The sequence below is a fragment of the Diceros bicornis genome, chromosome 38 (genome assembly GCF_020826845.1).
Source record: "Diceros bicornis minor isolate mBicDic1 chromosome 38, mDicBic1.mat.cur, whole genome shotgun sequence".
Classification (NCBI taxonomy): domain Eukaryota; kingdom Metazoa; phylum Chordata; class Mammalia; order Perissodactyla; family Rhinocerotidae; genus Diceros; species Diceros bicornis.
In genome coordinates this window covers 8,027,339-8,039,889 of record NC_080777.1, presented here as the reverse complement: position 1 = coordinate 8,039,889, position 12,551 = coordinate 8,027,339, and the positions used below count along the sequence as shown (strand labels likewise).

At 54.7% G+C, this 12,551-nt stretch overlaps 1 protein-coding gene across 2 annotated transcripts; it reads right to left on the bottom strand.

Moving 5' to 3' along the window:
- Positions 1-238: 238 nt before the first annotated feature.
- LEFTY2 (left-right determination factor 2) lies at positions 239-4,339 on the bottom strand. Of its 2 annotated transcripts, none has more exons than XM_058533602.1 (4): positions 3,888-4,339; positions 2,806-3,079; positions 2,262-2,504; positions 239-1,474 (listed from the first exon to the last, which is right to left on the bottom strand). In XM_058533602.1, exons 1-4 carry the CDS (start codon positions 4,135-4,137, stop codon positions 1,111-1,113), a joined length of 1,131 nt encoding a protein of 376 aa, XP_058389585.1. In that variant the 5' UTR covers positions 4,138-4,339; the 3' UTR covers positions 239-1,110. The 2 variants fall into 2 exon arrangements, with proteins under 2 accessions (XP_058389585.1, XP_058389586.1); XM_058533603.1 differs by having other exon boundaries at positions 2,806-3,052; positions 3,888-4,336.
- Between the last annotated feature and the right edge of the window lie 8,212 nt (positions 4,340-12,551).

Below are 12,551 nucleotides of genomic sequence, written 5' to 3'. Positions count from 1 at the left end.
GATTGTTTACAATACTACTTTTGGAATGAGAGTGGGGGGATATAAATATTATAAATGAAAGCGGAATCTAAACTTAGTGCAGTCTTCAGCGCCCCCTACAGGTTGGGGGTCCTGAGTCACCCCATTTCTTCAGATCATTGTGTTGCTCTCATTCACCATTATTGCTCCCTTCTCTCCCATGTAAAGGGTACTAGAAATTAAACACAGAGATTATTAAATAGTAAAAAATACAGAGACATGGAATGAAACATCACTTTTATTATTTCAGCAGATTATCTACATTCAAAAAAAATTTTTTTTTTGCTAAATTAAAAAAATGTAAATACATAAGGGTTCTGGTGATAAGTTCTCTAAAACAGTGGGGGAAAGAAGCTAAATATGCACAGGCAATGGTCTCCCGAGGAGCGGTGAGGTTAGGGCTGTCTGATTGCCAGGGCAATGAAGTCTTAGAGCTGAAACCTGACTCCTCCTTTTTAAGAGGAAGCAGTGGCTCAAAGGCATGTGCATTTGCTTGAGGTCACAGCTGGTGGCTCCAATCCAGAAACCAGGTGTCCTGATTCCCTCCCTGCCCACTGCCCCCAGCCAGAAGCCCTTTTCCTCCCTCCAAGCATCTCTCAGGGAAACGGAGATCAAAGTATGTCTACAAAAATCCAGAATGGGTCAACATTTTGGGGGATGGGGTTCTTTTTTAGACATCCTATCTAGGGGAAAAGGAGAGATTTTTTTGGTTTTATTTTAATTCATCAGGTAATAGAGTAAGTCAGTCTCTTTCCCCAGTTCTCATCATAGGGTGTGTTGTCTCATACTCAGTAGAGACTTTGCCAGAGAACAGAAGCTCCCAGCTGATGATCTGTCCATGCTCAGCCACATCCTTTAACAAGGAGCCTGGAATTTCCTTCTAGAGCTCAGCAATTGAGTTGCATTAGTTACTCATGTAAGTGCTTAGGGTGGGTGATGGACAGGACGAGAAATGGAAGAACACGTGGGAAAGGTCAAAAAGGGGCACTCGGCTGGGGCAGGGGGGACTTGCTAAGCAGAAGACTAAGACCCACACTAAGACCTGCTTCGGTGCACGTATCTAGTCAGAGGCCTCAGTGGCTACACCTGCACCTATGGCTCCAGCTTCCTCGGCACAGGTGCCCCGTCCGAGGCGCAGCTGCACTTCTGCACCCTCATGTTGGGCAGGCTGACCACCTGGGGCCTGGGCCTGCCTCCCTCCTGGAGGATGACAATCATGGGCAGCGAGGTCGTCTCCGAGGCGATGCACTGCCGTGGCCCCAGAAATGGCCACTTGGAGGTCAGGGGCTCTGGGGGCTGTGGGCAGGTGCCCACACATTCATAGGCCAGGAAGCCCGGGGGCTCCAGGACCCAGTTCTCAGCCCACTTCATCCCCTGCAGGTCGATGTACATCTCCTGGCGGCAGCAGCGGGTGCCCTCGGTCACTGGCACCTCAGGGTCACAGTCCCCCTGAGCTCTGTGGGGGCAAGGAGAGGCAGAGTCAGAGGTCAACTGGGAGGGCTGAGGTCAGGGGCCCAGGGCGGGGCCTAGTGGGGCATCGGGGAGGGAGATTTATGAGCCATCTCTCAATATGTTTAAAAAAAAACTGGATATTTGTGATAAATGATGAATAAACATATCCAAAACATAAATCATAAATCAGCTACTGTTCATTAAAGGTCTCCTAATCTGCCAGGCACTGAACTAGCTACTTCACATATACTATCTCAGATGACACCTGCATTCCATCCTCAGATGAACCTTGACAAGGTTCTGCATTATCCCTATTACACACGAGGACACCGAGACCCAAAGGTGTTATGTGCCACCCCAGAGGCCCTGTAGCCAGGAGAAGGCAGAGCTAGATGGAACCCAGGCTGCATGATTCCAAAGGCCTGTTACTAACCACTCTGCTACACAGCCCTGTTCACTCCAAATAGCTAACTTGTTCCACGAAGAAAGAATTCACCAGTGCTCGAGGAAGGCTGTTCAACCTCAGGAACAGCTAATGCTAATATTTTTCAAAGAAGTAATCATGGAAAAGGGTAAAGTGAAAATAGATGATGACAATAATGTATATGCATCAATGATAACATTGAATGTATCTGAAGATATTTTTCAATAAAATGTTTAATAATAAAAATTTCTACTATTAGAAACTCTATCATGTAGTGGGGTATCAGTCGCATCCTGGAGCTGTCTGCACCCGCCCCCCCAGCTAGTCCCGGGGGACGTGGGCCTGGACCACCTCGGCGCGCGCCTACCCGTACTCCCTGAGGTCCAGGCTGTGCAGCTCCAGCTGGGGCTCGCCCCGCGCGCCGCCCGCCGGGCCCTGGGCGGCGAAGCGGACCAGCCTGTGGGCGCCGGAGGCCCGCGGGCCCGGGGGCTCGCTCTGCACAGACACCTGCAGCAGCAGCGGCTGCCGGGGCCGGCTCAGCTGCCGCCAGAAGCTCACGGCCTCGGTCACGTCGAAGGCCTGCCAGCCGCTCTCGTGGACGGACACCAGCCTGCGCGCCACACGGGGAGGAGCCGGCGCTGAGCGGGGCCGGGGCCGGGCTCGCGGAGAGCCCTGGGGAGCCTCTGCCCCCTCCCCTCCCTCCCCCCCGCCCCCGCCCCTCCCCTCCCCTCCCTCCCCCTCCCCCTCCCCTCCCCTGCCCCCTCCCCCTCCCCTCCCCTCCGTCCCCTCCCTCCCCCCGCCCCCCTCCCCTCCCCCCGCCCCTCCCCCTCCCCTCCCCTCCCCCCCGCGCTGGGCCCCGCCCCCTCCCCTGTCCCCTCCCCCAACACAGACCCCCGCCGCCGCCTCCCCACCTGGAGTCGATGAGGGCGGTGCGGTTGGAGCCGTCGTCGCGGACGTGCAGCCACTCGACGGTGACGCGGGCGCGGGGGCTGCGCGGGGACAGCCGCTCGTGCCTGCGGAGCGCGGCCCTGGGGACCGGCTCCTGGAAGAGGCGCAGCGCGGCCCCAACCAGCTCGCGGTCGGGCGGCAGCCGCTGCTCCAGGCCGAACACCAGCAGGTGCCGGGAGGCCTCGGACGCCAGGAGCCGGCCGGCCACCTCTGGGGACACGAGCGGGTCAGGGGCCTCTGCGGGCGCCAGGGGAGCTCTGAGGGTGGCAGGGCCACTGAGGGGATGGCCAGGCGGGAGAGACGAGCCCATTGTGTCTCTCTGGGCCAAGCCCAGTTACCTGAAAACCCCCCTTGGGTCTGGGGCCTCCTTTATAACAGTCTCCACCCAGCAGGAAGGGGCCGCTCTGGGACCCTGAGCGGACAGGGCTCCCTCAGCTGAGGTGCTGTGGATCAGAACCCTCCCCTGGGGGAGCCTGGCCTTGGGTCTGGCTCTGGGCGCTGAGGAGGTGAGGCCCAGGCCCAGGGAGGTGAGAGGCGGAGCAGGATTCAAGCCAGCTCATCTTTGACAGCTGAAGAACTCCGTGTTGGACTTGAGTATATTTCAGTTAACCTGGCACATTTCTGTGCACTCTTTCATATTCACGGACTGGGAGATAGGTCAAACATGATCATGCCAGTGTTCCAGCGAAGCAAACAGATTCGGAGGTGGTTTTAAAGCCGTTTGCTCAAGGTCAGGCTACGGGTGGCAGTGTGAAAACGGAACCGGGAAGCCGGACTCTCCCCCGGCACCCTGAGGCCAAGCCAGGGGGCTTTCTCTTCTCCACCCTCCTCTTCCCCCATGCCTGGGCTTCAGCAGTTGGTCCAGCCTGCACACTGGGTGAGGCCCTCAGGGCAGACAGGGGCCCAGCCCCAGCCGTCCTCACAGTCCACGGTCCCTCCTCACTGCCCCGTGGGCCCCGGGCCCCCAGACAGCCTCCCAGGATGGGCACATGCAGTCTCAGCCCCCTCCCCAGGGACCAGGGTGCAGCAGGGAGGGAGGCCTCACCTCGGAAGTTCTGGCTGAACCTCTTCCCTCGGGAGTGGGCCCCGTGGCTGCGCTGCAGCAGGGCCACGTACTGGGCCCCCACGTGGGCCGGGGTGACCAGCTGCTCCACGTCACCCTTGTCCAGGACGGGCACCTCGCTGAGCTGCAGCTGCTGCAGCAGGCTGCCCAGGATCTGCTCCTCGGTCAGGGCCGCCACGGGACTGGTCAGGGGCAGCACCCAGAGTGCCCAGCAGAGCCACAGGGGCTGCATGGTGCTGCTCAGGAGGAGGAGGGGCAGAGCAATGTGTCCCCTGAGGACGCTGCAGGAGAGTCCAAGGGGGTGTGCTGAGAGCCAGGCTGGGCCAGCTTTATAGCCAGCCCTGGGCTGGGCCTGGGCGGTGGGAGGGAGGGAGGGAGGGAGGTCACACCCCTCGGACCGCCTGGGAGCGCAGCAGCCAGACAGGGCGCTGAGCCCCGAGGAGGGGCTGTCTAGAAAGGGCACAAAGGGCTGTCTGGATGGCACACAGGCCTGGGACCTCTGCCCGCTGCTGTCTGGCAGCTCAATAATAATTTTAGTGCCTGTTGAATTTCCCTGGCCCTACCCCAGTCCTATTCTATGTAAAAGTGAGCCTATTCTGTGCAAAAGAGAGTCCCATTAGCACGCTGTTTAAATCTCTTAAACTCTCTTTCCTGGAGGCTAGTCTGGGTCTAGGTTTGTTCATTGAGAAGGAAGGAGGGAAAGTATTCTGCATCCTGCCTGCTCTGGGCCAGGCCCTGTTTGGGGCACTTACAGAAGCCCCTTGAGTCACCTCCCTTCATTCTTCAGTCCCTGTGCGACCCGCTCCCACTCCTGTCCACAGTCCCTCAGGGGAGCTTGTCCTCTGCAGTGACAGAGGAAGCTAGATGCCATCAGGACGAGAAAGCCGGCAGCTCGGCGCTCTTTGACAGTCCCAGGAACAACAATTTCTGCAGGCGTCTTTGCAATCACACCCCTGCGCAATGGGAGACCCCCTCCAGGCAGCGGCATCGTTCTGGGGGGCTCTACGCAGTGAGCCTGGCCACTGGCTCCCACCACCAGCACTCAGTTCAAGCCCAGGTCACGCCCAGACACGGAACAAGGGACAGGAACCTGGGAAGCAGAGGTCAGAGCTGCCCAGAGACGCATCCTGTCCTAAGCCGCAGGCACTGGGCACATTGGGGTGCAAGTCCCCCACAGCCTCTTCAAATACACGTTTTGGAGTGGCTGGATGCAGATATGGGGCCTGCTGCTTGCTGGCTGTTTGACCTGCTGACAAGGTCCTTAACCTCTCAGTGCCTCAGTTTCCCCATCTGAAGGAATGGGTGATGATACTGTCTTGCGACACATAACGACGTTTCGGTCCGTGTCGGACTGCATATACGACAGTGCTCCCATAAGATTAGTACCATACAGCCTGGGGGTGTAATAGGCTACACCATCTAGGTTTGTGTTAAGTGCACTCTGTGATGTTCGCACAACAACAAAATTGCCTAATCGCATGTCTCAGAGCATGTCCCCGTCGTTAAGTGACGCATGGCTGTAATCGGGTCGACTTCACAGGGCTAGTGTGGAGATTAAATGAATTAACACATGTGAGACGGTTAGCCCAGCTGGGCGCATGGTGAGCACTCTATAAGGGTCTGCTATGTTTATTATCTATCTGATCATTGCATTCTTGGAGTGTGGCTTTTCTAAAAATGACGGTAACAATAAGTGCAATCAGGGCCCGGCCCCACGGCATAGCGGTTAAGTGCGCGGTCTCCGCAGCTGGCGGCCCAGGTTCGGATCCTGGGCACGCAACCATGCACTGCTTGTCAGGCCATGCTGTGGCGGTGTCCCATACAAAGTGGAGGAAGATGGGCACAGATGTTAGCCCAGGGCCAGCTTCCTCAGCACAAAGAGAAGAATTTGCATGGATGTTAGCTCAGGGCTGATCTTCCTCACACACACAGAAAAAAAAACAGCAATCATTTTTGAGTGCTCCCTGTGTGCCAGGCGCTATTCTAAGCTCTGAAGATGTATTCACAACAGCCCTAGGAGACAGGTGCCCACGTCAGCCTGCCTTCCAGATGCAACGTCATAACACGCCCGGTGAAGGAAGCCGCCCGCGCTCACTCAGCAAGTGGAGCACTGGGGAGGTCAACGCAGGCATCCGTCCCCAGCGGCCCCTCCTGGCCCAGGGCATTCGAGGATGTGCATGAGGACGTTCTTCCCAAAACTTGACAGCCTCGCTTCCCCCGTCTGTCGCATGGGAGGTGAGCAATGAGGGTGGAGGAGGTCAAGGACTGTGGTTGGGGCCAAGGGGCCCGGTGGGCAGGGAGTACCCCCTCTTCTCCTTCCCAGCAGAGGGGGCAGTCTGGCCTCCTCTCTGGGTATGCTGTGTCACTGATGGGTCTCTCGGGCACCGTCCCCTTTCCTCTGTGCTCCTCATACATCCCATGCAGAGGAAGAGAGAACCTTCTGGTGCTCAAGGGCAGAATTTCCCCTGGATGAGAGCCAAGGGGCATCGTGCACAAATTGCCACCATGTGCATATACCGCACATCCACATCTACATATGCATATTCATATACCTGTGCATGTGCATATACATAGAGGGGTTTTAGTAGTAAGTGGAGGGGCTTAGAATTTGAGGAAGGGGAGGAACGATAATAACCATAATGGCTAATAGCGCTCACGGGCCGTGCACTGTTCTGAGTGCTTTACGTGCGTTAACTCTTGATCCTCAGAACTTGCCATTATTGCTCCCATTTTATAGATGAAGAAACTGAGGCATAAAACTTACCTGACTTGCCCAAGGTCTTACAGCTGGTAAGTGCCAGAGCTAGGATTGTTCAGTGGGGAGGCAGGGATTCTGTCAAATGTGTGCCCAGAACAAGGTCAGAGGAACCACAGAAACGCCGGCCCTTGAACCAGGGGAGGAGAGTCTCAGGGGGCGACAGAATCATGACCTCAACTGCTTCTCCTCTCCCCTCTCCTTTCCCCTCCCGCCTCTATTTCCACGGAATTGATGTCTTTCACGGGGAGGAATTCCAATCCCATCTCAGAGCTCAGATCTCACCGAGTCTGAACATCCTCTGAAATAGAAGGCGCCACCTCTGGTCGGGCCCCAACAGGCCCTCCTGCTCGCTCTGTGACAAGTGCAGCCCGCTTCAAAAGAGTAGCTGTCGCTTTTCTTTGCAAGTGATTAGCAGGGAAAGGACTTACTTGATGCAAACATTTGGGCGTAAAGTCAGGCCAAAAGGTGCAGAAGTGTTCGCATTTACAGGCGGCACAGGACCTGTGGCCCTCAGTCCCTGGAAACGGTTCAGAGCTGGTGTTCCATAAATATGCAATAGTGCACCACCCTTGCTGCTGTTTGAGAGGAAGCCCTGTGGCTTATCACTGGCCAGGGTGGTGCCCAGGATATAACACCCCGGCTGCCTTCGCCTGCCACGGCCCCTCCCCAGGCCCCCAACATCGAGACCCCAGGAGCTCTCCGGGGCCGGAAGCTCACAGTGAGGCCTTGCGGGCCCCTGTGCTGGTTCCAGGAGGGACCTGCCGTCACAGGGCCGAGGGAGGCCAGCTCCCTGGTGCCGCTGCTCCCTGACCCGCGCAGGCCCACATGAGGCCCTCTCCCACCAAGGAGACACCTGAGGGCCTCGGGGAGTCCCCGGGTGGTCAGGAGCCCCCTTCTGCACCTGGGGAACTGACCAGTTATATGGAAACCTCATTTTCCAGAGAGCAAAGTAGAGTGCAAGGACCGTCCTCTGATGATTCTCTGCCTTCTGTTGACCTCCCAGCACAGCAATGACTCTACAGCCGCGTCCACAATGGGAACTGGAACTGCAGGAAACAGTCAACGTCCAGCGTCTCCCGCTGAGGACCAGGCCCACCTGCAGGGATGGGCTTGGGGGCTGGGGCTCAGGGAGCTCCCGGGGGCCACCGGGAGCCTGGGCAGGTGGCCCGTGCTTGGGGAGCTGAGAGCCCTTCCTGATCTTGGGGACCTCCCTTAAGGGGGGACAGCCTAGGAGCATTTGGCGCCCAGAGGGTTTGTCCAGCAAGGTGCCCTGTCGTCCTCCTTCCCCTGACACTTTGTAGACTCAGAGAGCTTAGAGCTGAAAAGGACTACCCAGGCCATCCTCCTGTCCCCCAGTTTTTAGAGCTACGAAAACCGAGGCTCAGAGAGGTGACGACATCCCCCAGTTACTGAGGGATGCCAGCACAGCGTCAGGTCTTCCGGTTCCCGCCCAGAGTTCCTTCCACACCCTCCAGCTGTCTCCAGGCCATGTCCTGCCTGACTCCCTGAAGCTGACCAGTGCCGTCCATTGCTCCAGGCCACCTGGGGACTCAGTCAATCCAGGATCTGGGCTAGGCTGGAGGGGGAGGCGGGAGAAGCAGACAGAGGCCAAATCCCCCAGACCCCTGTGGCTTCCTGGACACAGGCTCCAGGTCCTGAATGTGGATTCCAGGCGGACTGAAGAGCTTTGCTGGGGAAATAAAATAATGGGGCAATTAGCCAGAGGCCAAAGAAGAAGGCGACTGTGGATTGGGAGACTTTACAAGGGACTCGTTGGTCGTCAGGAGGAGGCAGCTGCCCTTTGTCATGCAGAGCGGGGAACCAGGCCTCTCCTCCGGCTGTGGATCTGGGTGGAGAATCTGGCTGGGCAGTCTGTGGGGTCAGGCTGGGCTTGAAAAGCAGAAAACCTGTAAAATAGCCTCTTTTGACCTGGGAGGGAAGACTACTTAGAAAGCTGTCTAAACAGACCTCTCTCCCAAGGCTTTCTAAGGTGGAAGAAGCTCATACTCTTAACAAAAATGTATTGTTAGGGATTTGAAAATTTTGTGAAGACTTTGTGCTCCCATTTATTTTGTGGGCGTGCATATGCCTTAGGGCTGAGGACACTTAAAACCAGTTTCCTCCAACCTGGATGGCCTTTAGATAAGCCGACCTTTCAGCTTCGTCTGTGCTCTCTGGACAGGATTCCGTGGTCTCTGTAGCAGCTCTCCCTGACCTGGTGTCATCCGGCCCGGCCATTCCACGCAGCTTGGCCATCACGGAGCCACCCTGCAAGCTGCCCCTGAGACGTGGGGGTGGGCCCCTCATGCCTCACCTCCCCTCAGCCCCAGACAGCTTTGCCACAATCCATTTTCTGGCACCTCCCACCTTCCGCCAGGTCTGGGTTTGTTCCATGGGGAGCCCCTGGGGCCGGGGACATCTGCCCAGAATCGCCTGAGGAAGTTGTTTAAGGACAGATTCCTGGACCCCTGCCCAGGCCTCCTGAGCGGGCCGTGCTGGGTGCGCTGTGCAGGAATCGGAATGTTAAAGCTTTTCTGCACATTAGGTTTCAGAAAGAGGGTGAAGATGGGTGGGAGCGCAATAGCAGGCCTACGAGGGAAAAGACATCCATCGTACCATCAAGGTTATATGTCACCTGGCCCATTCCAGACGATTCCTCAGCTTTCGGGTCGCGTATGATGAGAGGAAAGAAAATGGCTAGAAAAAAAACGGAAAAGAATTTTTTCCTGAGATCTTTGCTGGGCTTTTCCTGAAAATTTGAGAATAAGAAAAGGTAAACAGAAAGGTTTTTTTTTCTCTGAGTACTCCAAGCATAATCATGTTATATGCAAATTAAGTTTAATATTTAATGCTCCAACGTTAACGTTGTGTAGGTCAATCCATCTAATGAATTGTAATCGTCATTTTCCTCTAAATTTCCGTTTCTTCTCCACCACCTCCCTCTCCGGCAAAAAACCCTTTTGTGTCTTTCCCTACGGCTTCACTACTTCTGAATATTTTCACATTCAAGAACGGTGACATAAGGGGGCTGGCCCAGTGGCGTAGTGGTTAAGTTCGCATGCTCCACTTCGGCAGCCCGGGGTTCGAAGGTTTGGATTCCAGGTGCAGACCTATGCGCCGCTTATCAAGCCATGCTGTGGTGGCATCCCACATATAAAGTAGAGGAAGATGGCACAGATGCTAGCCCAGGGCCAATCATCCTCAGTAAAGGGAGGAGGATTGGCAACAGATTTTAGCTCAGGGCTAATCTTCCTCACTAAAAACAAAAAAACAAACAAAAAGAATGGTGACATAGGAGGCAGGAGACCAGGATGCTAATTAGGAACTGTCCCTCTCTGTCTGGGGGGCCCCTAACCTGTCACTTCTGTGGCCACGTGTAGCCACACGGAGCCACACGCAGCACAGACAGAGGGTCCTCCTCTTGAGCCCAGCTGGAGGCTCTTCTCAGGCCCAGCCTGGCGTTCCCGCCCTCACGTCCTGCCCCATCACCCTCCACCCGCCACTCAGCCTCCAGCCTCTCACAGAACAGCCCCTGGATGGTCATCCATCCGCTCATTCTTCACCTCTTCTTTGCCTTTGGAAAATTCTCATCTGGCAAGTCTCAGCATAAATTTCACTTCCTTCCTGAAAAGTCCTTCCTCGGTTCTGACCACCCCATATCTCCCCACCCAGTTCATCACTAGGTTCTCTGGGTGCCCTTAGTCCCTCGTGAGAACAGTTGGCTGACACTCCCTCTGGCATTCTGGAGAGATGTGCTCAGGTGCAGGTCTTCCAAGAGAGCACCAGCTCAGAAAAGGACAGATACCCTCTTGTTTGATGCTGTAACCATGCCTAGCATGGTACTCAGCAAATAATTGGTGCTCAAACAGCATTTGCTAAAAGAAATGAGGGTGAGGGGAGGAAGAAAAAGAATGGGTGGATGGATGAGCCCCTTCGTGCTAAAAAATGTGAAATGGGAAATTAGAGACATGAAATCTTAGTCCAAATTAAGACTAGTATTCATTCCAGAAACTAGGAACCAACACGTACAACTTAAAAGTTGGCAAGCACGTACACTTTGGCCAGGCTGGGCCTGAGAAGTGGATAGACAGTGAGAAATGTCTCCTCTGCTGACACTGAACTACTGGCAGCTTCCCCAAAGCAAGGCTGTATCTCATATGCACTTCTGGGACATCTGAACTGCACAGGCCCAGGCGTGTGATAACATCCGTGTATGGTAACATGTTCTCCTGTTTTCACCTGACGACACTTCCTCGGCCACCTCCCTGCCCTCAGAGACACAGCCAGGAGTTGTCAGGGTCAGACCTGGGCCCCAGTTCTCTTGACCTCCCGTGATTCTCTTGGCCTTTCTTTAGGATCACCTTGTTCGAGATGGAAAATTCTTTTTTTTTTTTCTGGTAAGGAAGTTCAGCCCTGAGCTAACATCCATGCTAATCCTCCTCTTTTTGCTGAGGAAGACCAGCTCTGAGCTAACATCTATTGCCAATCCTCCTCCTTTTTTTTTTTCCCTTTTTCTCCCCAAGGCCCCAGTAGATAGTTATATGTCATAGTTGCACATCCTTCTAGTTGCTGTATGTGGGACGCCGCCTCAGCATGGCCCGACAAGTGGTGCATCGATGTGCGCCCAGGATCCGAACCCGGGCCGCCAGCAGCAGAGCGCACGCACTCAACCGCTAAGCCATCTCGGCCCCCCGAGATGGAAAATTCTTAAAGACCTGGCTCAGATCGTGTTTTCTCGGCTGTAGGTACTGAGTTCATCAGTGTGGGGCCAGTGTTCTAACCACTCCAGGGAGAGCGTTAGTGGAGGACAGTGGTATTGAGAATGAGGGTCATTACCCTATTCTCTAATCTCCAGAGCAGGGCTGATAAAGCAAGGAAGAAGGATTTGCACGTTCTGACAGGTAATTGGAAAGGTGGGCTGGTAAACAAAATACATAACAACAAGCACGGAGTCATTTGGGAATCCTAGGATTAGCTCTGTCCTGCTGGGACAGATCCTTTCTCCAGAAACTTCAGCACTTTATCAACAGCTCAGCACGGCAGCTATCACGGAAAAAGGAAACAAGCTTTTGCCGTCCACTCTGGTGAGAAGCTGCTGGCGTGTTTTACCCTCTTCCTGCATGTTCATTAGGGGGTGTGACGCTCCAGCCACCAAGCAGCCCCGACACCTCCTGGAAACACTTTTTGTTTCCTCTGCAATGCAACTCTGAGCTGTCCTTTGAGCATTTGGCTGCCGCTTGGTCTTGGGGCTCCGAGAGGTTCCTGGTGGGAGCTGATGAGTTTTTTTTGGGGGGGGGAGTGTTTGTGTGTGTGTGTCTGTGTGTGTGAGTGTGTGATCAAAGACGTGAGACATCCATGGTACAAAAATCCAGTTGCAGAGAAGGGGTTATAATGCAAAGCCGTAGTCTCCCACCCCCTCCTTCCCCACTCTCAGACATCGATCCTGATGGCTTACCTCCCAGACCACAAACAGTATGCGTAAGTCTCTATTCTTTGGTTTCTTAACTTAGATAATGTCTATTGACTCCCTGCTACAAACAACAAGCATTTAGCTCCTTTCCCCACTCACTCTGCATTCCATCCTCCTCGCAAATTTTTAACGAATTTTTTGATAAATTTAGTTCTTTTTGTCACTTTTGCAAATTTAAACAATATGCTAAAACCTCTATTTCTTGCTCCTCAAGCTTTAGACAGTGTCTCGCTATTTCACCACGTAAAACAAGACTACGAAACAGCCATGGTCTGTCACCTCCTCTCCACCCTCACCTCCCAGCCTCTGCCAGTCGCACCTTAACTTTTGCGCCGTCAAGCTTGGTAACCGTTACCTTCTGTTCAGTCTTTTGTTTATAAGTTGATTTAAAATGCTGAAAACCAATAAATAACATTTA